Raw genomic sequence first — 26,654 nt, 5'->3', positions numbered from 1 at the left:
TCTTTTTGCCTTCAAAGATTTCCAGTCCGTACTCAAGTTTGTGCAGGTTGTTGTCCAAGGGGTTGGAGAACATGGCGATAAATGAGAACCTGTCTGACTCATAGGTGAAGACTCCTGCAATCCCCCAAGTGCTGAAGTTCCTTTTCACAAACACACAGGTCTCCCTGCTCTGGGGGCCGATGGATGGTGGGACAGGACTGAAGGTGTGACCGCTGTAACAGAAAACACTGTGGGGAGATAGGAAATGTACTTGTTATGTTGCATCCTCAGCAGTGGGATTACTATAATCACTAGCTCTTAGCAAAGCAGACAGAGAATATTAGGGTTGGAAGGGACCTCAGGAGGTCATCTAGTCCAATCCCCTGCTCAAAGGGGGAACCAATCCCCAGACAGACTTTTTATCCCAGTGCCCTAAATGGCCCCCTCAAGGATTGAACTCACAACCCTGGGTTTAGCAGGCCAATGCTCAAGCCACTGAGCTATCCCTCCCCCATTTGAGTCCCCAGAATTAACATGGAGCAGGAAGTTCCATCCCCTTGGGTTAACCCACCTTGGGGCTGCAGCTGTGCATTTCCCCAGCTATCTTTCCCTGAACAACAAGTCATCTTCTAGTGTCTGTGTTTAGCCAGGAATGTCTCACCGGGTCTGGCTGATATTTGTAGATTCAAAGATCTTTTCCCTTAAACAGCCATTCCCTGTGGACTTTCACTTGAAGATCTTTGCCCTGACACTATCTGGCATTTGCTATGGTAGCACCTGCCCAATATCTTTATTTACGCATACAAAAATTGTAAGTAGAAAATGTCAAAGTGGCACAATGCACCCTTAACTCTGCCCCTGGTGGATATGCACAATGCCCTTGCCTCGTCTTTACCCTTCCTTTTTTATTCAATCATCTGTTTTGAGGCCCCTGCTGGACAAAGGACTTCCCTATTTAAGCACCACTTTCTTCAGTCTTGCGCCCTTCCTATCCAAGCAGCTCCCAGTCCCACCTCCTTTAGAGAGACAAGGTGGGTAAGGTGATAGAGACAAGCTTTTGAGATACACAAAATAAAGAGACTTTGTAAAAAGAAACTAAATGGGAGCTGACGTTTGGGGAAGCTACCGAGAGAAATATACCCTGCTCTAGATGTACAGAGAGAGCATCTGGAAATAAGCATTCTGGATAAAACAATCCCACGTACCCTGGGGATGCGAGGGTCACGGTTGTTTTGTTGGTTATCTCGACTCCCACACATCTTGAATGGTCCACACCTTTAAGAATCTCTTCGATGGCTTCACTCTTGTCCATCAATGTGGCTCACTGGTGCGCACAGGATTTTCAGCAAGTCTCAGCTGAGCTCCTCCTCACACAGGGTTCTCGCTGCTTCTGCTGAGCACCCAGCCCATATGAGGAAGCTGGGCTTCGGCAATGAGCAATAAATGTTCCCACGCACTGTCAGTAAGTAAGCCGGGAGACCAGGGGTGTCTCCAGGGGAGATCTGGCTGCTGCCTGGAGGACTCCACCTCCCAGCCTCCAGAACCCTGTGGTGTTTGTCTGGAACATTAAGGCAAAACTTATGCAAAAGCTCTTCCTTTCTAAAAGGGCAAGGAAACGGGTGTTATCTAGAGCTAGCCAAAGAGGGAAACCAGCTGCAACTCCAAAACTGAAGGACATTTGGAATATTTGATTACATGTCTTTTGGAAACATTTTGAAATGTCCTTGTTGTGTTCCCTGCCTGCCCCGGGATGCAGGACAATGAAGGATGCCCTGGTTTGGGGTTTTTTCGTTTTTTTCATTTTTCTGTCTTTTCAGTTTTCCTCTGCTGATCAAAGCTGGAATTTTGGTGTAAAAACTCCAGTGCTGGAGAACCCCCCATGTCCCTTGGGCCTGTGACCCAATGCTTAACCGCCCTCCCTGTTGTGCATTTGTGCCTGTTTCCAGTCGGAATTTGTCTCGCTGCAACATCCGTGTGGAAATGGTGGGAGCTGAGGTCCGGGGCATGATGGGAGGGGTGACAGGTCTGACCCCTGCCTCACAGCTCCTCTGGGCTACAGGTGAGATCTCACAACAATTACCCAGAATGCTCTGTGGCTGGAAGTAATGCACGGGGTTCTGGGATAAGTACCACTCTGCACCACACCTGGACACACAACTTACACTCCTGTGTCTTGCACTGCTGAATTGGCCTCAAGGGTTCCCCTATGCAGCTCCACATGCAACGTGGACACACAGAATTTGCTTGGGGGTACTAGGGCCTGCCTGGAGCCATGGAAACCTTGTGGATACATTTCCCATCTTGTCCCCATTCTCCTCCCCGTGCTCTATCCTGTCACTACAACTCTAACTCTAAGGGTAGCTAATCTCTGGAACAGGTGACCTAGGGAGGCTGTGGGATCCCCATCACTGGAAGTTTTTAAGGACAGGTTGGACAAACCCCTGCCAGGGATGGTCTAGGTTTATAGAGTCCTGCCTCAGTGTGGAGGATGGGCTAGACGACCTCGTGAGATCCCTTCCAACCCTACATTTCTCTGATGTCTGTGACTTGTCTTCTTTGGAATAGTAGTAAGCAGCATCAGCATTTAGAAGTGAGAAGCTGGGTTGAATGCCTGGGGGCGGGGGAGAGAGGAAAGAAGGGGAATAATAAAGTGGAAATGTCTGAGGAGGACTGAGCAAGAATTGATTCAGTCCCTGAGGTGACATGAGGACAAGGGAAAAATGCTCTCTTGCTGAGGCACCAATGTGGGTGATGGGACACAGATGCCCTAACGCAGGGGTGGGCAAACTTTTTGGCCTGAGGGCCACATCGGGGTGCGAAACGGTATGGAGGGCTGGGTAGGGAAGGCTGTGCCCCCAAACAGCCTGGCCCCTGCCCCCCCACCACCCCCCCCCCCCCCCCCCCCCCCGCTGCTCCTTGTCCCCTGACCGCCCCCCCGGGACCCCACCTCCTATCCAACCCCCCTGCTCCCTGTCCCCTGACTGACCCCCGGCCCCTATCTTCCCATGCCCTATCCACCCCCCTTGTTCCCCGACCCCAGACCACCCCAGAACCTCCACCCCATCCAACTGCTCCCTGTCCCCTGACTGCCCGCTGGGACCCCCTACCAAACCCCTTCACCGCCTCATGCGCGCACCGCCGCCGCCCCCTTACCATGCCGCTCAAAGCTGCTGCTGGGAATATTTATCTTTATTGCAAACCCTGACAAACCTGGGCAGGAAATGGCCAGGATGTTTGCATGTTGGCTGTGGATACTAATTGAAGTGACTTGAGCAAAGGGCAGTTCAGGCAGGGAGCTCTGTCAGGCATTACGATTTAGGTCTGTTTGCTTCCTCATCAAGCCGTTTGCACCCCAAATGCAGACAGGTAACCTAGTGTCAGTGAAAAAATTTTGGAGGAGATTTCACAGGTTCTGTCTTCACTGCACAGTTACTCCTGGCTCTTACCCAGGTTTTAGCCCAAACCCTCACCATCTACACAGAGACCCTCTGACGGGTGCTGGAACTAGGGGTGCCAGGGCTGTGGCAGCACCCCTTGGCATCATATACAGGGTTTACAGTTTGGTTCAATGGCTCACAGCACCCGCACTACACAACTAGGAGGAGAACAGAGAGACCAAGTGACCAGGACATGGGTGGTTGTACCTACTGGTTAGAGCAGGAGTCAGTAGCCAGTGTAAGCAGGGGAATGGTCCTGTTATTGTGGGGCAGTTTCCTGGCTTTTGCAATACTCCAGTGGAATTGGATAGTGAAAGGATCTGAGTCCTTGCTCCCACTCTCTTCCCCCAGAGGCCTGCCTGACTCTTCCAATCAGTCAGGCGGCGCAGCCAGACAGGCAACCTGCTACGGGCCAGTTGCGCTCATTACATTGCCCAGAGACTGGCTTTGATGCAGGCTCGGCTTCATGACACAGAGCTTCTTGGTCACAGAGCTTGCTGGAGGGGTAGACATGGGGATTGCAAAGAGAAGAAGCTGCCTGCTGCTGTTAGACTCTGAGGTGCTCAGGGAACACGCCCGTGTGTGAATGACCAGGATGACACTGAGAATCTCCCTGACTCATCTTACAGATTTTCATCCTAACAGAAATGCCCTGCAAAGCCCTGAATATCAGCAAACAGGAACACATCCTGCGATGCCATCCAACTCGCTGTCTGGTGCAAACCTGTCACGGGGCCCCTGAGCAGTGTTAAGGCAGAGTAGCTTCCCCACTGCCCGGAGTGGCTGACAGCCAGGTGGGCAGATCTGTGTGTCCGAGCTTCTGTGGGCCCCATTAAGGGGTTTTGCCAGCGAGCGAGTGGGATAGAATTGGGGGACGTGTGGGTTCTTTTGCAGGGTAGAGGCCATGACCCACAACATTGTGGGTAATGTGCAAATATACAAGTCTGTCTTTTTAACTCATCTCCCTCCTTTTAAGTCTTGGGTGGGTGGGTACATCCCGATGCCATCACTAAACTAAGTAGTCGTCTGTGTTAACGAACTTCGCCTTTCCTGACCTTGTCCTGAAGTCGCATTCCAAAGGGGCTCCTCTCAGCCACTCAGTCCTTGTTCCCTTTCAGTCCTCCTGTTGCTTCCCAGGTGCCCCTGTAACCCAGTGAGGCGTGTGTGTCACAGGTGCCCCTCCGTGCCTATCCACAGAGGAGTTGAGTTCCCTGCTCCCCTCAGTGCCACCTGGCAAAATTCTGTACATCCTGGTTCACCAAAGAGTGTTGTATCAGGTATGAAAGGAAGGCTGATGTCCTTACTCACTGGTTCTTCAATCCTGATCACAATAGACTTGTTTTCGCTCTCTGTAGATCTCTGGCCTGGGCTGTAGTACAAGGGGCTGATCCTGAGTCAAATTATTCGAGTGGATGTGTGCCCCGGTCCCTTGGGGACAGCAGGCCTGGTATTACTGCGAGTGCTCCGTGGAGAAGGGACTGGATGCTGAAGGGACCCAGAGGGCTGTGGTGTGGGTGGTGAGGCAGACAGAGGGGTAATAAGGTTGTGCATATGCCTGGGCACTCTAAGAACTGTCACATTGCCACCAGCCCTCAGCCATTGCCACCAGCCCTCAGCCTTTGGCTCAAGCTTTTAGCCCTCATGGCTAATACACCAGAGACTGAACCAGGGGCTTCTAAAGCAAAAGCTGCTACAGCATAAGCTAAAGAGCCAGTTCTCTGTGGGTGGGGCTGTCACAGCTCCTCACCCCTGTGGGTCGGCATGGGGCGGAGCAGCGGCTGGGACACACACTCCCCAGTGAGTTACACAATAACCCCAAATAGTGAAGAGGAGCCGCCCTGCTACCTGCACAGCCAGGTCTTCGGTCAGACCAGTAGCGGATTAGCCACTGGGCCGACGGGGCCCAGGCTTAAGGTCCCGGATAAAATCTGCCACTGGGCGGTGGAAGCCCAGAGCCCTGGCTGCCAGGCGGGCAGGGTGGAGGAAGCCCCTGCACCCCGACGCTGCTCCCCGGCAGCAGCTCCAGGTGGGCAGGGTGGGGGAAGGCTCAGTGCCCCCCAAGATCCGCCCCCCCCCGAGGCACCTGACCCTGTCCCTGGCTGAAGCACGGGGGGAGCCCCAGCACCTAGCCCCTGGCTGCGTCCCGGGGACTGGCGGAGCTCTCACTCCCTGCTGCGCCCTGGGTTGTGGCGTGGGGACAGAGCTTCTCCAGTCTTGGGGCCACAGTTGGGGGTGGGGCAGAAAGGAAGAAAAGGGGTTGCAAGGCTGCAGTGGCGGGGCAAAGTGTGTGGGGGGGAACCTGTGTGGAACAGGGGCAGGCCCAGGGAAGGGGCAGAAAGGGGTGGGGCTGTGGGCAGGGGCACAGGTGGAAGGGGCAGAATGGGAGCGGGACTTCAGGCAGAAGGGGTAGGGAGGGCCCCCCCGCTTACTCAGACCCAGAGCCCCAGGAAACCTTAATCCGCCTTTCTGTCAGACAAGTGCCTCCCAGCCCTTCTGGACACTGGCCATCTCCAAGGAAAACCTGAAGCTCGCAATTCAAACACAGTCCTCAATACACCTCACTGTCCAGTGAGGAGTCGAGCTTTATCCATCGTAGTGAGGGCCAAGCTAGAGTCACTTTGCGTTGAGTGCAATACCATGTGTGTAAAAATGTATCACCTATCATTTCTAGGAACGCTAATGTTGTTTTATGGCTGACTGCACGAGGACTCTAGCACGTCTCCCAAACTGAAGCCTCCCATAACAACACAATTTTTCTTTCCCCACATTACAGACAAGTGCTTACAGAGCAACTCATGCTGTTGTCTAGGCCGATTCAGTGTCTGTAATAGGCCTTCCCGGCCTCTGTGAGCTAAATTAGTGAGTTTGTTTTGAACGCTACTAAGCTCCGCTGGGCCATGCTCCTCCCCCGAATGTAACAATTACTGTAGCTATAGGGCAGTCGTCCTTTTCAGGGTCACGCCCCCCTTTACTGTGGTCCACACACCCCTAGAGCCGGGGCTGGGAGCAGGGCCCCGGCTCCTGGGGGGCGGAGGAAGGGACACAGACAGGGCCCGGGGTAAGGGGGCCAAGGCTGAGGGGTGGGAGTGGGGCCAGGACTGGAGCCAGGAATGGAGCAGTGGCCAAGGCTGAGGCTGGGGACCGGGGCCAGGACTGTGAACCAGGCCGTGGCTGGGGTCGGGACCAGAGCAGAGCTGGGAGTGGAGCAGGGCTGGGTGGTATTCCCTCCCCCCATGTGGGCTGTCCCAGGCCCTGCCATGCCCCCCACACACATGGTCCTCCACGCCGCCCCCAGGGAGGCACGGCCCACAGTTTGGGGACCTCTGCTATAGGGTCAGTTTTACACTGTTGCCCTTCCACAGGCATGGAAGCTGGAAGCCATTCGGGATGACCCCTTCTTGCCCTCTGGAGGGTTATTGGCCAGTCACCCCACTCCACTCAATAGTCATCAGCTAAGAGGCACCACAGAATTGTCACCATTCCCCAAATGCAGCTCCCGTGCGAAGGTCTCTCACTGAAGGAGTTTGCTCCATTTCCCCATCACCTCAGAGAGGACTAGGTGAGAAGAGGCAGCATCATCATGCTTGGCTTCGGGCCATTACAGTGAACGTTGTGACTGGCTGGTAACCAATATTTATTCCCTACCCTAGTTTCATTTTCTCCTTGCTGAGTCATGTTGTGCCCCCCGTCCTGCACCATTCTTCCCAAAAGTCTATGGGCCAGAGACAGGCAGGTCTATCGAGAGAAATATGTAGCCTGGTACATTCATGTTCACTGGGGCCCCAGGCCTTTCCATCTAACTTTATTTACACAGAGGTTTTGGGTGGCCCTGATCTCGCAGCCCCAATACAGTTCTCCTCCATTTCCTCCCTTCTTGTCAGCCCTGGCAAACAGCAAGAACGTTTTGTTAAACCAAAACAAACACGGGAGAAGAAACTGGATGTAACCGGATGTAACCTTTCTGCCAGGAGACAGCAGCAACAAAGGCTAGGTTCAGGAATCCTCTTAACAATACAAAACAGAACTGGCTCGAGCCCCTACCCAGTAACCTGGGGAAATTACACAGCACCCTTGGGGACTTCCTAGAGGCAATGCTTCCCCTCTTGCAAGCACTGAGTGGGGAAAGGAACCCAGCATTAATCTGGAAAACACAACCACCATCATTCAAAGGCATGTGACCCATGAGCAAACACCCCTCGCCCAGAGTACATTGGGCAGTGTCCTTTGCCTCAGTTTCTCAGCTTGTGGTGTGAAAGTCTGACAAACAAATGTTCCTTTAACACATCCGTTCCCTTTCCCTCCACTGCACCCACCTCACAGTTCCTGCCTTTGCTCGCGAGGACCCAGGTTCAGAGGCAAATTCACGAGTTCACCTCCAACCCCGGAGGCATCGAGCATCACCTCAGCTACTGTGGCCACTGCTACAACTGGCTCATGCTGGCATTCAGCCAGCCTTGCTGCCAGCTCCTGCCATCATAGCCCCTGCTCCACCATTTGCTTCGCTGCCATTTGCCACTGGGCCATTGCTGCTCTGTCGCACCCTCGGCAAGGCTATGTCTTGAGGTCCCACCGCTTAACCGAGCTCTCAGTGATTTCAGCAGTTAGCGCAGAACCTCACTACTAGCACAGGCTAGACAATCTCATTCACTGAAACACTGCCCCCGGGGACATCTAGGGCTCAGCACTTAAAAACGCAGTTATCAGTGATCTCAGCTCTAGCAATCATCAAACCAAATGTAAAGGCAGAATTCAGTAGGCCTAAACTTTGGTCAAGAGAAATGTATGTTTGGTCAAAGGGCAGAAGGGTGAGTGAGGAAACTTACAAAGGAGAACGATTACAACAGCCCATCTTGTGAAATATAACTGCAACCGCTAGTGTTAGGAAAGCCATTAACCGCAAAAGAACAACCTGAATAACAGGAAAGCTTGTTTTTTACTAGTTGTTTTTGCTGTATTCCGAATAAGGGAAAATAGCAATAAGAAAGTGTGCTTCACTGAGTGTTGACTTTGATCTATATAAATTTCTGTTGTTCCCTTTTTGAGCAGAGCAGCTAGGCTGGCTGACTCTCCCTGCATGCTTGTAATAAAGGAGCCTCAGGCGGTTTTGATCCAAACACAACACATGGTTAATTTTCCACAACACAAACAAGGACTCGCAACTGAACTTAATCACCTGTACTTTTAAACAGCAGAAAACAAGAGAACTATGACAAAAGCCACCTCACTAGACAAAAACACTTGTCACTATCTTCTTTCTCTATCACTAGCATGTAGCATCCCTACCTCCTGCTTAGCAAGTGCAGTTCAGTTGAGGGTGACTGCCTAATTGAGGGCCGGCTAAGCGTGGTTCTGCTGCCCTTTACTCATGCAGTAAGAATAACAACTTGTCATTAGCCCTGCACTAGAGTGACTGGTAACCGAACACCAGCCAAAATAGTCACCAGGGCAAAGCAGCCCCTCCTGCTGAGCAGCTGGGCAGAGTGGGTGTGTCTATGCAAAGCTGGTCTGCTCCCAAAGGATTCCCCCGGCTCATCACTAGATGGCAGGGGAGAGCTCACTCAGACCCCGCTGACACAGATTGCAGTGAAGTGATAGATTTTCAAGGATGACAAAATATTTTCCCAGCAGTGTAACTGGATTCCCGTAACTGTGACAAACCTCTTTCACTTTCAGTTTATTCTCTCTTGGACACAGAGGCTGCTCTGCTCAGATCAGGCATGCTCCTATAAATGTTTCCCAGGGTATGCACATGTATGGTGTGAGCCAGGGAGATCCCAGGTGTCACCACCAACCCCTATGGAGCCATCCCTGCTTCAGCCGCTGGGCCCCACACATCACCCCGCCGAGTCCACATTACTCTTAGCCCCTGCTGGGTAGCAGAGCAAGCTGGATGGGTCCATCCTGAGTGGCACCGCAACCTCCACAATGCCACTTGGTTTGGGGGCCCTCTCAAACAAGGATCTGGGGCAAACTGCCCCTTTTGCCCCTACCCCCCCAGTGGCCCTGCTGCCAATGATATGCACTATGCTTAACGTGCATACAGCTGCAAGCACTGCAGCTCACATGTGCAATGCACAATGTAGACTGAAACCGGAGGCCTGAATACGGCAGGTCATGCTGAGTGTTGCTGCGAGGAAGCAGCTGTTGGACATTCTGCCTGTCAGAGCCCAGGGCTGGGTTCACCTGCACCTCTGCACCATGGGGGCTGCACTGCATGGGGGATAACCTGGAGCTCAGCAGCTGCAGTACCCACCATGCCCTGGTCCAGTGTAGCAGGGAGGGGAAGTTCCCCGAGGAAGCGGGAGAGCTGGCTTGGGTGGTGCTGGAGGGACTCGGGGTCAGGCGCACTGGAACAGGGGTGGCCAGGGGGCCATGGCCCTTGTAATTTTTACTGGCCATAAGGGGACCGGGGTGGGTGAGGGAGCGGAGAGGAATGAGTGGAGTGGGGGCCTCGTGGTAAGGGGCAGTGCAAGGGTGAGGGATAAGGGGGAAGGGGCAGCATGGAGGCGGGGCCTCTGGGAGAAGGGATGGCACGAGGGCAGGGGCTCCGGGGATGGGGCGGTGTGGGGGTGGGAGCTCAGGGAGAAGGGGAGGCACAGGGGTTTGGGCACTGCTTTTAGGGACCTTCTGCCGTTCCTGCTCGGGGTCACCACAAATCCCATATCATCGCGCAGTCTCATCTTAGCCATGCTTTGGTCTGTTGCTATCACAACTCTGTCCCCTCCCCAGGCAGTGTGGGAGTTCTCCGTTCAGATGCACTCAGCTCCACCTCCTGCCCTTCCTTTGGCTCTGTGTTACACTTCCTCTCAACAGTGGCTCTGTGGAGCCTGTGTATAGGGGTCCAGCCACCTCCCGCTGCGTCTCCCCCACCAGGCACATTGTGAGATATCAACCCAGGGCTCAGTTCAACCTGACTGTGGTAAGCAAAGGGGTGAGGCTACATACCAGGTCCTTTCCCCAGGCAAAACTAAACACACTGACCCTGTAAACTTCGTAATACCATGGCAGTATAAACCCAAGAACCCCTTTGTGCCAACTGGCAAAGACAGTCAACACATCATTGTCAGAATATGTAGCCAAACTGTGTCTTGTAAAAGCAATGAGGAGTCCTTGTAGCACCTTAGAGACGAACAAATTTATTTGGGCATAAGCTTTCGTGGGCTTCAACCAACTTCATCAGATGCATGGAGTGGAAAATACAGTAGGCAGGTATAATTACACAGCACATGAAAAGCTGGGAGTTGCCCCAAGGCTGAGCACCTAGGCAGGGTGGGTGTGCCCATGCAAACGAGATCAGCTCCTGAAGTCCTTTTCCACAGATCACCACTAGATGTCAGGGGAGAGCTCATTCAGACTCTGCTTACATTAGAAAAACACGAGAAGAACAACAGCAGAATCCGCACATGTGTACTAACCAATCCCCAGGGCTGCGGGTTCGCCTTAAGGTGAGATAGGCGTTAAAGTTGTCATCGTCCTGCCATTCTGAGGTTGCCCCAGAAGTTGAGGTTTGTTTCCTTTTTATGCCCCCTATTCCTTACACCCACCTATTTCTGAGACCACATTCAATTAAGTCTTGGCCTCTTGGCCACATGTGTCATTCCTGCTGCCCATTTGGGGTTACAGTTATTGTTGTACACAGTTGCACAGAGAGGTAGTTTTCTGTACAATGTGGTTGACGAAGGCTGGCTAAATAAAGCCTCTGTGGTCTAGACCGGGGTAGTCAATAGGAGGACTGCGGGCCGAATTTGGACTGCCAGACGCTTCTGAATGGACCCCAAAATCTTTTTATTTACTTATTATCATTATTATTATTTTTGTATTTTCCTTGGAGTCTGGACCTTGACTATATCTTGACCAAGAAATGTGAACCCTGACAAAAATTAATTGATGACCCCTGGTCTAGACAGTCTATCACAAGTTATATATTGTTAAATCTGGTAAGCCAAGGTTACTTACTAACCTTGGCATAATGTGGCCTTGTGCTAGCTATTAATACTGCTAGCTAAATACTGGCCATCAGGCCCACTGCAAAGCCTATTATAAAACAATCATTACGTTTCTTCGCTGACTCCTGTTGCGTTTATTGCTTTAATTTCATTTACGCTAATTGAGCAAGCATCTTAACACCTTCTAAGATATAAATGACCACCTGAGCTCAGGTCAGGGGACAAAGGTTAACACAACACAATAGGTTGCCTTGGGAAAGTTGTGTTCAACACTAAATACAAAATGGAGCTTGTCATTTGATACAGATACAGCCCACCCCGCCACAGACGGCGTTTGGGGATGTGTCATCTTCCCGGTGGAACATCTTGCTGCTGGGGGTATAAGATTTCTGTGAGCTTATTACCTTAAGCCTCTGCCATAAAGAGGAGATGGTAGAAAAGTCAGCAGCTTTCCCAGAGTGCATTGCTCCGACTGTGTTTGAGTAGAGCTGAGCTGAAGTGAGAGTCCAGCTGCAGGTGAGAAACTCAGACAGCGCATGGAGTCCGGGGCAATATGTTTGGGCTGATCTCTGGGCCAGACCTCCAGCTGATGTAAATTGGCCCATTGACTCCAATGGAGCAGGACCAGTTTACTGCAGCTGAGGATCCGGCCCTTTGACTACAATGGAGCAATGGCCAGTTGATATCAGTGGTGACCTGGACCCTCTGTATTTATGTGAACAAAAGAATTAATTCTGTTCTTTGTTTAGAAGTGACTCTCCTTAGGACAGTTTTTAGTATTATGAAGTTTTATTAGATTTCACAGCACCCAGAATGTACGTGCCTTTGTCTGGGACAGACACAAGGGTACAGTCCATACACCCAGGGACTTAGCATCTTCCTACAGACATGACAGGTGATATGGGAAGAAAGGGCAGGGGCCAACCAACATTGCTACAGACAGCAGAAATATCAAACTTTGCCCCTCCTTAACCCCCATCCCTGCTGCTATTTCCAATGTGGTTCTGTTCCTCTAGCTGGTGTAGGTCTCAGGCTGTCTGGATGGTGCATTGTGGGGGTTTAACTGGTGTAGGTCTCAGGCTGTGGGGATTGTGCATTGAGGGGGTTTAGCTGCTGTAGGTCTCAGGCTATGTGGATGGTGCATTGTGGGGGTTTAGCTGGTGTAGGTCTCAGGCTGTGGGGATGGTGCATTGCTGGGATTTAGCTAGTGCATATCCCAGGCTGTCTGGATGGTACATTGCAGGTTTAAAACAAACAAAAGGAAGGTTTTTTTTTCACCCAACGCACAGGGGATGGATCATGTGATGATTACCTGTCTGTTCATTCCCTCTGGGGCACCTGGCATTGGCCACTGTCAGAAGACAGGATACTGGGCTAGATGGACCTTTGGTCTTACCGAGTATGGCCATTCTTATGTTCTTATGTTTCCCATCAGCTCCAGAACAGGGCTGCGTAATCCCAGATACACGGCTGGCAACTGGTACTGCAAAACCCTCCCACAGGCCTTCCTGACCCCTCCCATATCAACATATGCAAACGCCTGGCTCCAGCTCCCGGGAATGGGACACTTGGAGCAGCTGTGAGGTATAGGAATTTTCCTGCATGTGACTATGACCAGACTGCCAACAGCAGGTCTCGGCTCTGGCTCCTTGACTCAACCTCAGCAGCACCTTGCTCAGTAAGGGCCCCCATTGGGAGGAACTTGCAGAGCGTGGCCAGAATGACCAGAGGAGCCCAGAACCCACAGTGAGGGCCAGTTTGTGAGAAAAGCTGGGAGCATGTTGGGTGCTGAACCCATTTGGAAATCTGTGGGTGCTGGGCCCCTGGAATTGTGATGCTGTGGATCTAGTCACTCAGGAGGTGAAGCCCCCTCCTCAGAGGCCAAAATACCACATAGGTTATATTTCACAGAATCATAGAATCATAGAATATCAGGGTTGGAAGAGACCTCAGGAGGTCATCTAGTCCAACCCCTGCTCAAAGCAGGACCAACCCCAATTAAATCACATTTTGGGAGCTTCGGTGGTGTTCTTGGGACTCATACTGACTCTGTGCACAAGGGGAATTTCATCCAATGCGGCTAAGAGTTGTCAGATCAGGCCCAAATGCAGAATCAGGCCCTCTGGTCTTCCCACTAGTCATCTTTACTGCTTGTCAGCTGGCTTTGGAATGGTTCTGCTGCTGAGCTTTGTTACTACTCAGGTTCTTGGCACAGCCCAGGGACTGAGCAGTGATTGTGTCCCGTGGGTTCTCTGGTGACCTTCTTTCTGTGGCCCTGAGCCCATTATTTGCTTTGTTCAGGAACAGCTATACAGGTTGATTTTTTTCCCCCCTGGACAAAACAATATAATAATCTGAACAGAAAAGATGGGGGGAAAATCCACTGAAAATTTGCCCTCTTCGGGTCCTGGATTCTGCATGAAGAGCATTCCAAGTCAGGGTGGTGTCTCCTTCTCGTTTGGGATTTCTGAGACAGGAACACCGTTTTCAGGCGTGTTACTGGGTCAGCTTCTGAGAGAAGCGGGGGAGCGGAGAAGATGGCTGCTGGGAGCAAGGTGGCTGTGGAGTGAAGGAGGGAGGAGAACCTCTCTCTTCAATTAATACTCTAAGGGCATGTCAAGGCTGCTTCCCCACTCTGAACTTTAGGGTACAAATGTGGGGGCCTGCATGAAACTTCTAAGCTTAACTACCGGCTTATCTGGTCCGCTGCCACCACTCCCAAAGTGCTAATTCCCTTCCCTGGGTAGCCTTGAGAGACTCTTCACCAAATCCCTGGTGAATACAGATCCAAACCCCTTGGATCTTAAAACAAGGAGAAATTAACCATCCCCCCTCCTTCCTCCCACCAACTCCTGGTGGATCAAGATCCAACCCCCTTGGATCTAAAAAGAAGGAAAAATCAATCAGGTATTACGAAAAAGACTTTTAATTAAAGAAAAGAAAGGTAAAAGAAAACCCTCTGGGAGAGATTAGCATACCAGCTACTCTCACAGACAACAGATTCCAAACACAGAGGATGTTCCCCTGGGCAAAACCTTAGTTACACAAAAAAAGATACTCAAATACCCAATTTGACGATTCCTCTAATTGCACAAGACAAGTTACAAAGAAATAAACATAAACCTATTTATTTCCTTCACTAATACTCACTACTTAATAAGAGGCTGAATTCTGGAGCTTTCCCACTCTGGTCCAAAGTGAAACTTAACAGACAAAGGGGACTTCCCTCCTTCCCTTTGAACCATCTTGTCCTCCCATTGGTTCCTCTGGTCAGGTGTCAGCTAGGCTAGGTGAACTTCTTAACCCTTTACAGGTAAAAGAGGCATTAACCCTTAACTATCTGTTTATGACAGGGCAGCTTGGCTGTGATTGGACATAGTGGCAGAAATCTGAAAGCTATGTAAGGTAACAACAAGGGCAGTTGTGTTTCTCCCAAGTTGTTCCTATGATAGGTTCTGGACAGAGGCCTGTGGCCACGCATGGTGTGGTAGAGACTCTCCAATTCTTTGTGGCTCATTCTGCCCTCGCGGATTTCCAGTGCATACTGGAGGTGGTGCAGGTTGTTGTCAAAGGGATTGGAGAACATGAGGATAAATGAGAGCCCGGCCCACTCATACGCGGGAGCCCCTGCAACTCCACAGGCGCTGAGGTTCCTTTTCACAAACACACAGTTCTCCTTGCAGCCAGGGCTGATGGCTGGTGCCGGGGGCGGGGGTGTGTGTGTGTGAAGGTATGACCGCTGTAACAGAAAAACTGTGGGGAGACAAGAATTCTGTTTGTGACGGTGCATACTCAGCAGGAGGTCATTAGAATCAACCATGAGTTAACAAAGCAGAGACGGCGTTTAGTCACCTGATTGCAGCATTGACAGTGTTGCCAACTCTCACAATTTTATCATCAGTTTTATGAATCTGGGTTTTTCTCTTAAAGCTCAGCTGCTGGAATCTCAGCTTTCATTTGTTTACAAAAAAAGTCTAATTGTAGTGGGATTGGGTGGTATCCCTTTAAAAAGTTTGTGAGTCCTCTCGTGGCGCTCACTGTGTTTGGTGTTTTAGAAGTCACCCCAAACTAGTCAGAGCTGTAGTTGGTGGGTAGCTGGGCCTGTAAAGCTGGCAAACAGAGTCGCTAAACAGAGTTATCAGGGACTCAGCTGCTCTGTGGTTTCTTTGTAGTTCTGTTATTGGGTAAGGCACATAGACACAGCACTAGCCTCTGGGGTGGAGACAAAAGCTGGGAAACATGACCAGAAAGCCAAACAAAAAGACCCCAACATTCATTCTTTCAGAGTTTCCATGTCTGGCAATTCCCTGGCAGCGAGGTGGGTTTGGCCCCTGCGGGCACCCATCTGACGATGATGTGAAACGCTCATGCTATTCTATTCCATTCTATTCTAAATACGTTCTTATATATAGGTTCCCCTGAGTGTCTGTCTCAGGGGACACTGCCTCTGATTGGCTATCCAATGTTGATAACAGTCAGCTACGTGCGTGTGTTCCCTCTGTGTGCTGCCCCGGTTCTGCGTAGCTCGCTGACGCAGCTGAACCCGAGAGAACCCCCAGTGACCACAGACTCCGATAAGGTATGAAGGCAACCGGACAGGTTTATTGTCAAACGAAGCACAGTAATAGTTTCCAGCATACTCTACAGGACATACTATGAATATGAGTACTTGTGGCACCTTGGAGACTAACACATTTATTTGAGCATAAGCTATTTGCATCTCATGAAGTGGGCTGTAGCCCACGAAAGCTTATGCTCAAATAAATTTGTTAGTCTCTAAGATGCCACAAGTACTCCTGTTCTTTTTGCTGATATAGACTGACACGGCTGCTACTCTAAAACCTGTCACTATGAATATGTGCCCCCTGACAATGGACACAGCTCAGTCAGTCATAGGCGCCGACTCCAGGGCTGGAGCACCCACAGGGAAAAATGGGTGGGTGCTCTGTACCCACCAGCAGCTCCCCTCCCCGCCCCAATCCCCAGCCCTAGATCACCTCTGCTCCACCTCCACCTCCCCCCTGAGTGCGCCGGGGCTCCGCTTCTCCCCCCCTCCCAGCGCTTCCCACCGTGAAACAGCTGATTGGTGGCGGCAAGCGCTGGGAGGGACTGGGGAGGAGGAGGAATGTGGTGTGCTCGGGGAAGAGGCAGGGCCGGGGTGGGGATTTGGGGAAGGGGTCCAATAGGGGCAGGGAAGGGGCGGAGTTGGGGTGGGGACTTTGGGGAAGGGGTTGGGATGGGGGCAGGGGCATGGACAGGGGGCAAGCACCCACCGGCGCCTGGAAAAGTTGGCACCTATGCAGTCAGTGGTGGGACTCTCTACTGCCCCCTAGGCTGGACAAAGACGTCCACTCAGGGATGCATTCTTATACACAGGTACAAACAAGTTACACATCACGCCTGATGCCTTGAGATACAACCCCATTATGCATTAGGGTACTGCCTCTGTCCTGGTACATGTTGGTTCAAACAAACAAATCTGTCCATCATATTATCCTTTTGACCCTATCTTTAGGATGGGTCAGCCTGTTCCTCATTATCTCTGTGGAATGTGTTCGTACCAGAATGTTCCGGTGTTCATCCTCTTAGTACTTGATACCTTTTAGATATGTATATACGTGCAATTAGCAGACTTCTTCTTGCCAACTTCTGTGAGCAGGGCCTGCCGCTGGCTCACAGCTTACCTCTGCTTTATGTTAGCAAAGTCTTGACCATTACTTTAGTTCAGGCCTCATACCGGGCCTCTGATACAAAGGGTTTATGTTTCAGGGCCTCATCTTACTACAGCAGTATGGTATTTTCTGTCTTGTTATCTATCCCTTTCCTAATGGCTCCTACAATTCTCTTTGCTTTTTTGACTGTCACTGCATATTTAGTGGAAGTTTTCAGAGAACAATTGATGACACCGAAATCTCTTTTTTTGAGTGGTAACAACTAATTTAGACCCAGTTGGGATTATGTTTTCCAATGAGCATTACTTTGCATTTATCAACATTGAATTTCATCTGCCATTTGGTTGCCCAATCACCCAGTTTTGTGGGATCCTTTTGTAACTCTTCACAGTCAGCTTAATTATGTATCGTCTGCAAATTTTGCCACCTCACTGTTCACCCCCTTTTACAGACCATTTATGGATATGTTGAACAGCACAGGTCTCAATACAGAAGTAACCTGAATGGGCTCAGTTTACCAAGCAATCCAGATCCCACTCTATGGCTGCCCTGTCCTCATCATTAGTTACCACTCTGTCAATTTTTGTGTCATCCACCAGAAACACCCCTATTCAGTGTTGATTCCTCACTTGACAACTACTTTTTGAGATCTGTCAGTTAGCCAGCTCTTAGTCCATTTATGTGTTTTACTGGTATTGTATAGTGCTGATGTGTTAATTTAGCTCATAATTTGTCGATCCCGCACCGTGTGGACCCCAGGTAATTCAATCCAAGATACTTCGACTTCAGCTACGCTATTCGTGTAGCTGAAGTTGCGTATCTTGGATCGATCCCCCCCCAGTGTAGACCAGCCCTAAGGAGCACTTTGAGCCAAAGAGAAGCAAAGAACAGGACAGCAAGAGTGGAGCTGGATTTACAGCAAAGAGAGGAAAAGCCGATTCTTCTCTGAAGTGACACAGTATATTATGAATTAATCTCTTTTGTTCTTGTTAATAACAATGCATTTGGTACTAACTGCACAGTGTGTACAATCTCACAATAGATTAGTGAGCTGGTAACCTATTATTATAAATAGTAAGTCTTTGGTAATGTTCTGTATTATTTCTGCTCCTGGTACAATTTTGGGGTTTCCCCTATAAGGTTCTAAAAATATAAAATGATCCCCTTGATCTAGATTTATCTCTGCCTCCCCTCACAGTTAGCAAAGCTTTGCCTGGCCAGGTCACCACACCTGTCCCCCAACCTCCTCTTTGCCTCACTGCTTGGAAGAATCTAGAGACACTTGGACTGGAGAGCACTTTTCTCTTCAACATTCAGGGCATCCCAGCATTTGCTCTCATTTACTCTGCTCTGGGTGAGGGAAAGGCACTTAGGGTCCTGCTAACAGAACTCTCCCACCAATGCGTGGGCCCAGATTGGTTCCTAGCTTGAAGCTCAGTATTCAGCATTGGGTAGAACATGCCCCATAAAAATGGGGTTGAAATGAAAGCCCAGTGGGTCTGCAGTCATGAGAGCAGGTGCCCAATGCAGCAGGTAGAGAAGGGAACTCACTTCTCTCTTCATTTATATTGAAAGCATCTGAAAGAGCCCATTAGGAACAGGTGTAATGGACAAACTCCAAACCTTGGGGAGTGGAGGCCACTGTAGTTTTGTTGGTTATCTCGACTCCTACACATCTGGAATGCGTCACACGTCTAAGAATCTCTTCCATGTCTTTGCCCCTTTAGATCTCAGAAGATAGCAGCGGCTCTGAGAAAAAAATTTTATCAAGCAGATCGCCAGTGAGCACCAGCTGAGCCTCTCGCAATGGACATCTGGGCAGACCAGAGTAATGAATGCCCACATACCATGTGTGCTAATGAGAGGTACAGGACTGCCCTGTGCAATGACATCTCCACCCGGTATCCTGCTCCTGTCCGTTCCTGCTGTGGAGAGCCCCGTTTGGCCAGGAATCTAGCACAGAGTCAGAGCTCCTCAGCTTTCACAAGGTGTGAAACGTGTTCCGGTGAAGCATATTAGCAAACAGGTTTAATAGGCTAGCTGTACTGCCCAGGAATAGGGAGAGCACTGCCATGGCATTCATTGTGTTCTGCGTTCCAGAGCCCTTCCAGAGCAGCAGGGTGTATGTGACAGGCTTGCCCTATTGCATATAATTAGTAAACCCAGTTACTTGGGGCCCACCACGCCTGTGTCGTTCCCTTGCACTAAAGAGCAAAAGACATGAGAATTGATGATGGGGATGGGATCCTAATCCAGGAACACAGGGCAAGTACATACGCCTCTGGGAGTGAAACTGCAGCCTGCAGCCCCTGGACTCTGAGGGACCTGCTCAGCTAGGGGAAAACAAGGCTGTTTGGGGAAAATGAGCTAATCTCCGAGCTCAGCAGAGGCCACGCCCACCGAACTAGAGAGGCTGGAAGTGTGTAGAATGGGTCATGGGATCAATGATGAGAACACGGTGGTTGTTATACTAAGGGCTGGTCTACACTTACCCCCCAAATCGAAGTAAGGTACGCAAATTCAGCTACGTGAATAACGTAGCTGAATTCGACATACCTTACTTCGACCTTACCGCGGTTCAGACGCGGTCCACACGCGGCAGGCAGGCTCCCCGTCGACTTCGCGGTACTCCTCTCGCTGAGCTGGAGTACCGCAGTCGACGGGGATCACTTCCTGGTTCGATTTATCGCGTCCAGACCAGACGCGATAAATCGAACTCGGAACTTCGATCCGCAGCCGTCGAACTAACCGGTAAGTGTAGACTAGCCCTAAGTGAAACAGGCTTTAAAACCTCGAACCTGCTGTGGAGCCTGAGAGCCCCCCATTGAACCAGCAGACAAAACATTCATCGAAATTCTGGAAATTCTATCAAGTCACCTCTCCCCAAAGCCACTGGGAGTTGCAGAGAATTTCCACTTTTATACATGGAGTCAAAAAGAACTGAAATCATTCCTGAATTTGTAGCTGGACCAAGGAAATTAACAGAGCATTGCAAGTGTGGAGAAGGTTAAATGATGGATTTTGAGATCGTAGGGTTGACAGTTTTGACTGGACGTATTCCTGGCGCTTTCATCACATGACATAATCTTTAATTAATGATTAATCTTTAACTCCTGGCAACTCCAGGACAATCCTAAAGAAAATGAAGCAACCCAAGAATGATTATTGACCGACGCTGATTTGACCCTAAAATGTGCACTGGAAATTGATGCATCAATGGAGGCACCTACTAAAGATGCCAGGAAGCGGCAACAGTATCATGTACAACAAATAAAGTAGGGGCTTAAGAAGAAAGCACAACATGGCGAACACTCAAAGACTGCTTTCCTTGTAGCAAATAGTCTCATGATGCAAACAACTGTTGGTTCTAGTTCACAAGCTGTGGAAAGTGCAACTAATTGGGGCAGACACTACAAATGGGGAGGATAGTGCAAAATGCACAATCCTTGTCTCGTGAGGGGACTCCAGAGGATTTTAGATTGATCAGTGTCATATGTGTCGTCCACACAGAATGCTGAAGCATCTACAGCTGGCTGGGAAGTTTATGTCAAACTAGTGTTCTCTCAGAAAGTGCCATTTGGACAAAACCAACATTGTGCACAAACTCATTTAGATTTTGATTAAATTTCATTTTGAAAAAAAAATGGGGAAAACATTTCAAAACACCCGGTTTCAACATTTTCATAATTAACCATTTTGATTTTTCCTTGTAAAATGACTTTTCCTTTCTAAATCTGTTTCATTTTATATTTAAAAAGTAAAAAAAAAATGGTCAAAACTGAAATGAAAGGTTTTGAATTTATCAAAATGAAACATTTTGATCGATCCAAATTCTGAATGTTATTTTCAGAATTTCGTTTAGCAAAAAAAATTTAAAATGTTGCCCCAGTTCAGGACAAGGTTTTTTTTTGTTTTATTTTGAAATTTCAACATTTTTTCTTAGGATGTAAAATCAATTTTCTGACAAGCCCTAGCATCCTCTCTATAAATCTGTTTAATTTAGAAGACAATAAAAAAGTGTTATTTGGATTCCCTTGCAAGCAGGAGAAAGACTGAAAATAGCGCTTAATAGACACGCTGCTCGGTCTGCTCTCTCAGAGCAGGAGGATCAGAAATGATTTAAGGAGGTGAAGTTGCACAACACCCCACTGCTGCTAAAAACACACATGGGGAACTCCTCACGCTACTACAGTGGAGGAAACCCAGGACTGTACGCGACATTTGCTAAACCTCCCTGTCGTGACGCGAGCAGTTCCTGCATCCCTTGGGAGAGGGTGGCTCAGAGACCTTCAGATGCCCTGGCAAAGCCTCACATTCTGGCAGGTTTCCAAAACATAACTGATGAACTCCAGCCCCAAACAACTCCCCACGGTTAACCCAGGTTTGATTTTCCCCTGAATGAGCCAGTTAGTGATGCCACCAGTCTGGTTTTCACCTGGACAGTCCCGGTTTTGGCTTGTGTGTCCGGGTGCCACTTAACAAGCCCTGATGTCTGGGTTTTTTATCTAGGTGGGAAGAGGAGGAGCAAGGGTGGGGCCTTAGGGGAAGAGGTGGGGCAGGGGCAGGGCCTTGAGGGAAGTTGTGGGGTGGGGGAGGGGCCTCAGGAGTCAGGTTACCAGCCATTAGAAAGCTGGTAACCCTAGAGCTGGTCGGCCCTGTACCTGCAGTTTCAATTTCAGCTTCACTAGGCCTCTGCACTCACTCTCCAGCCCACTGTGCTCCTAGGGAGAGGCCCAGGGATGTGGGTGGCAGGGGGGTGAGCGGGTGTTAGGGGGAGGTCTGGGGATGGTGGGACAGGGGGCAGAGGGTGCTAGGGGGAAACCTGGGGGTGGGGGGCAGGGGGTGTTAGGGAGAGGTCTGGGGATATGGGGGGCAGGGAGTGAGCAGGTGTTAGGGGGAGGGGGCAGGGGGTGTTAGGGGGAGGTCTGGGGAAATGGGTGGGCGGGGGTGAGCAGGTGTTAGGGGGAGGTCTGGAGATGGGGGTAGGGGGTGTTAGGGGAACGCCTGGGGTGGGGGGGAAGGGGGTGAGTGGGTGTTAGGGGGAGGTCTGGGGATGGGGGGCAGGGGATGTTAGGGGGAGGGCCGAGGATGTAAGGATGGGTCTGGCTGGGGGTACCTGGGGGTGCTAAAAGGAGCCCCATTTTACACTCTCCAATACAACGTCTCTCTGGGGTGGAATCCTGGCCCAGTGCAGTCACAGGGAGTTGCAATGGGGGCAGGAATTCAGCCCATCTGGGAAAAGCTGCTCCACGGACGGCAGTGCCTGTGCTCAGACACACAGACTGCTCCCTGCGCTTGGCTGGTTACCAGTCTCCTGGGAGCGGCCAGGGAGCCCAGTGGAAAGCCGCACACAGAGAACGTCACATTATAAGAACCCCAGGGAATGCGAGCGGCAGGGTTGGTCTCTAGGAGCACTCTGATGTTTCCCATGAAGAGGTTACCGGGGACTTCACATCGGCCATTCAAGCTGCCCTTACAGGGTTGTTACTGGGCCACATTTGGAGCCTAACTTCAGTTGTGGCAGTGGGGATTTTAGCCCTGCTTTAAGTGGAACAATAAGGATGGAGTCGCTAGCAGCACCCCTGTAGGACAGTCTAGCTACTGTGGTGACTGCGTAGCTAGAGAGATAAAAACGGTACATAGATAGACTTGGCAGAATTCGAGGGTTTCTTTTAATTTCAATGTATAATATCGATGTTTATTTTTAAGCATTTTTTTTCTATTTTTATCAATTTAAATTTTCACAGTTGCAGGAAATTATGGAGGTGTCAGAGAATAATTATTTAACAACAGTACAGACTGAGATTCAAACATGCAACATACACACAACTTGTGAAACTCGTTGCCAGGCGATTGGGGGGACCCCATCACAGTTACTAGTCAAGATGGTACCCCTTGCTCCAGGTATCCCTAAACCTCTGACTGCCAGAAGCTGGGACCCGACAACAGGGGATGGATCACTTTAAATTGCCCTGTTCTGTTCATTCCCTCTGAAGCATCTGGCATTGGGCTAGATGGACCATTGGGCAGATGCAGTATGGCCATTCTTATATTCTTACGTTATGATCTTATCTACTTATCCCTTTCTTTTTGTTTCCATTACAATTTGTAACTTTTATTTAAGTTGCTTAGCCAATTATATTTTACCTAGCAAGCACACATGCAATTAAAAACAACCTTATACAGCTATACCAAAAAGTCATGCTCTTAAACATATTTCCACTTACAAGAAGTGTAGCTCTTATTTGCTAATAATTCTATGTTATCTTTTTTAGCATTATTTTTTGCAAAGCTTTCTGGGAGTTTTATCACCATGATAAATGCTTAAGCTTCAGGTCTTCATATGCCAACACCTGTTATTTCAGAGGTTAAAAGATAAGCAAGAAAAAACTTTTTTATAAAATGATGACAAAACTCTGGAGGCCTGTATACTGCCCAGCCTGGGTAGACAAACATAGAATATTAGGGTTAGAAGGGACCTCAGGAGGTCATCTAGTCCAACCCCCTGCTCAAAGGAGGACCAATCCCCAAGTATTTCCCCCCCGATCCCTAAATGGCCTCCTCAAGGATATAACTCACAACCCTGGGTTTAGCAGGCCAATGCTCAAACCCTCCCTAGTGCACTAAAAATAGCAGTGTGGACACTGTGGCATGGGCAGCAGCTCAGGCTAGACGCCCGAGTACATACCCTGGAGGTCAGGTGAGAGTGCACTTGGGTGGCTAGCTCTTCCCACCAACCACAACGCTCTGGCCATTTTTAGTGCACTAACTCCAGCAGAGCTAGCACATCGCTGTCTACTCAAGCTGGGAGAAAGAGAGATACTATTTCCCACCAGCAGCCACCTTCTCTGTCACATCTATTTCCTTGATCTGCACTTCAATGATGGACTTATTCTGTTTGGACATGGTGGCCGTCACCTGGATCTCCTGGTTGGTCACCTCCAGCTGGCCATATGGGTCCTTTACCTGCACTTTCCTGTAGGAGTCACACGAATAGGGAGGGCCGTCATTGTACATATAGTGGTAGAGGCGCTCCATGCTGTCGAAGTGCTTCCTGCCAGCAAAGAGCTCGATGGCAAACTCATTGTAGTATTGCAAGCGGTCGTAGGGGACGGAGAACATGATGGCCAGGGTGAAAGTGTCGGACTCGTAGCTCAGCACCCCAACGCTCCCGCGGGCCGCATCGCTTGTTTTCACAAACACGCTGCTCCCCGAAGAGCCGGGGGGAATGTTGGACACAGGGTCTATTGCAGAATGGCCGCTGAAACAGTAAGTCCTGGAGGAAAACACCACGGGGTTCCTTCATTACACAACATCCCTAACAATAATTAACTGGGGGTGGGGGATGGGGCTGCCCCTTGCCCAGCGTGGGGCAGGAGCGGTGACTACAGGTGGGGGGTCCCCCTGTGCTGGTGGAGGGTCCCGCTGGAAAAGGGAATGGTTCGTCCATCTCAGGTGGAAGGGCAGGGTCAAGGTCAGCCTTCCCTGGCACTAGTGGTGGGGGGCGCTAGGACCCTGTGGCAGCAGTTGATGCCGGAGCTGGCAGAGTGGAGCACAGTGGGGAGCTGCAGGGGGCAGCCGCCCGCTGCCCAGGGCAGAGTCAGGGACATTAAGGGGAGGCGTGTGGGGGCATCAGGTGGGGCCAAGGGAGAGACCCCGGGGACTCTCAGGGGAGAGAGAGATAGATGGGATGTATGGGGACTGATAGACAGATATTCAGTAGCAGACCCATACCCCACACCCTGGCACATCTGTATAGACACCAGCCGCAGGCTGACTTGGGAAGTCGCGTGGAGGGGACTATGGGAACCTGCTTACCTGGGGTTCTCGAGGGTCACGTCTCTGGTGTTGTTGGTTATCTGGATGGCCACACACTTGCTTGCATTCACCTGCAGAATCAGCTCTTCAACGTTAGTCATCTCGCAGCAATGAGGGATTGTTCAGTAGCAGCTCCTGCAAAGCACTGTTAGACCCACAATAGAAGTCTCCCTACGGGATGGGGAGCAAGCAGACACCGGACACAGTGTTGGTATATAATACTCTAAATGATTACAAAACAAACCTTACTCACTCCACATTCACACCCCAAACATACTACAGTAACTCCTCCCTTAAAGTTGTCCCAGTTAACGTTGTTTCCCTGTTATGTGGCTGATCAATTAGAGAACATGCTCCTTTAAAGTTGCGCAATGCTCCCTTAAAATGTTGTTTGGCAGCCACCTGCTTTGTCCACTGCTTGCTGGAAGAGCAGCCTATTGGAGCTAGCTGGTGGGGGCTTGGAACCAGGGTGGACCAGCAGCCCCCTTGTCAGCTCCCTCCTCCCCTAAGTTCCCTGTGCGGCAGCCGCCCAGCAGGCTACCAATTGCTGGGCAGTTCAGCTGTCCCTTCCCGCACTGTCATGTGCTGCTCCTGCCCTCTGCCTTGGAGCTGTTCCCAGGAGCCTCCTGCTTGCTCTGCAGAGGGGGGGGAAGAGGGGTGCTAATGCCAGGGTGTCCCCCTCCCTGCTTCCGCCCCTCCCCCCCGCTCCTGTACTTTATCTCAATGGAGCAGTATGGGGACACCACAGGGCTCAGGATGGAGGGAGCTTTCTGGCAGAAGCTGCTGTCTCAACTTGCTGATCTACTTAAAAAGGCAGTGTACTTTGGGTAGGGTCAGTGTACTTAAAGGGACAATGTGAGTCTCTCTCTCCTACACACGGTGTGTGTCTCTGTCTCTCTCTGCCATGCTGTTGTTGGGATATGTAAGGGTTAAAGCAGAAAACTGGGAAACTGCTGGTGAACAGAGATGGCATTAGGGAGTAAAGGCACAGGCAAGCACCACTTCTGCGCCTGATAGATAAAATGTAGGTATTTCTCTGTGTTTAATAGATTTAGGGCTACCCCTCTCCCCTCCCTTCTCCTTTTAAGGGTTTGATAACGTTGCAGATGCCTGAGGAACGTGGGGACCAAAAGGATGCCTTTTGGGGTAAAGTAGTGTTATCTCCCTCCCACTTTCTTTCCCAGCTGCACAGGCGAGGTTAGAGTCATGGCCCCTTTCTCCCTCCCCTGCAAACTGCTGATCCAAGGAGTTCATGACTGCAATTATAGCAGAAAAGTGTATCTTCAAAGTAAAACTTATCGGTAGAATATGCTAATAAGGTAAATAGTAATCAGGGGTGGGAATAATTATATTCAGTATTCATAGATTCATAGATTCTAGGACTGGAAGGGACCTCGAGAGGTCATCGAGTCCAGTCCCCTGCCCGCATGGCAGGACCAAATACTGTCTAGACCATCCCTGATAGACATTTATCTAACCTACTCTTAAATATCTCCAGAGATGGAGATTCCACAACCTCCCTAGGCAATTTATTCCAGTGTTTCACCACCCTGACAGTTAGGAACTTTTTCCTAATGTCCAACCTAGACCTCCCTTGCTGCAGTTTAAACCCATTGCTTCTTGTTCTATCCTTAGAGGCTAAGGTGAACAAGTTTTCTCCCTCCTCCTTATGACACCCTTTTAAATACCTGAAAACTGCTATCATGTCCCCTCTCAGTCTTCTCTTTTCCAAACTAAACAAACCCAATATAGGGTTATTAATATTCATTGTATGGGCGTTCATATTACTCCATAAGGGTTTT

The 26,654-nt window shown here is 50.1% G+C and overlaps 2 protein-coding genes across 2 annotated transcripts in view; one reads left to right on the top strand and one right to left on the bottom strand.

Annotated features, from left to right (window-relative positions):
- Nucleotides 1-14,960, top strand: part of LOC112120120 (zinc finger protein 3-like) — a 45,747-nt gene extending 30,787 nt beyond the window's left edge. The window contains exon 3 of the mRNA XM_029914427.1: nucleotides 14,815-14,960. Within this exon, the coding sequence (XP_029770287.1) occupies nucleotides 14,815-14,960 (146 nt within the window). The remainder of the gene's footprint in view (nucleotides 1-14,814) is intronic.
- Nucleotides 14,961-23,655: 8,695 nt separating this feature from the next.
- Nucleotides 23,656-25,040, bottom strand: LOC112116219 (DELTA-actitoxin-Aeq1c-like). Its single transcript, XM_024213569.3, has 2 exons — nucleotides 24,853-25,040; nucleotides 23,656-24,310 (listed from the first exon to the last, which is right to left on the bottom strand). The coding sequence occupies exons 1-2, from the start codon at nucleotides 24,951-24,953 to the stop codon at nucleotides 23,857-23,859; spliced, it is 555 nt and encodes a 184-aa protein (XP_024069337.1). The 5' UTR covers nucleotides 24,954-25,040; the 3' UTR covers nucleotides 23,656-23,856.
- Nucleotides 25,041-26,654: the final 1,614 nt, after the last annotated feature.

The sequence above is a fragment of the Terrapene carolina genome, unplaced genomic scaffold (genome assembly GCF_002925995.2).
Source record: "Terrapene carolina triunguis isolate 2854851 unplaced genomic scaffold, T_m_triunguis-2.0 Scaffold51037, whole genome shotgun sequence".
Classification (NCBI taxonomy): Eukaryota; Metazoa; Chordata; order Testudines; family Emydidae; genus Terrapene; species Terrapene triunguis.
The sequence above is the reverse complement of the archived record's forward strand: the minus strand, read 5'-3'. Positions and strand labels throughout refer to the sequence as shown.

Coding starts and splice junctions, on each gene's coding strand:
- LOC112116219 (XM_024213569.3), bottom strand. CDS start 24,953: ATGACTAACGTTGAAGAGCTGATTCTGCAGGTGAATGCAAGCAAGTGT. Junction 24,311..24,852: donor GTGACCCTCGAGAACCCCAG/GTAAGCAGGTTC, acceptor GTTTTCCTCCAG/GACTTACTGTTTCAGCGGCC.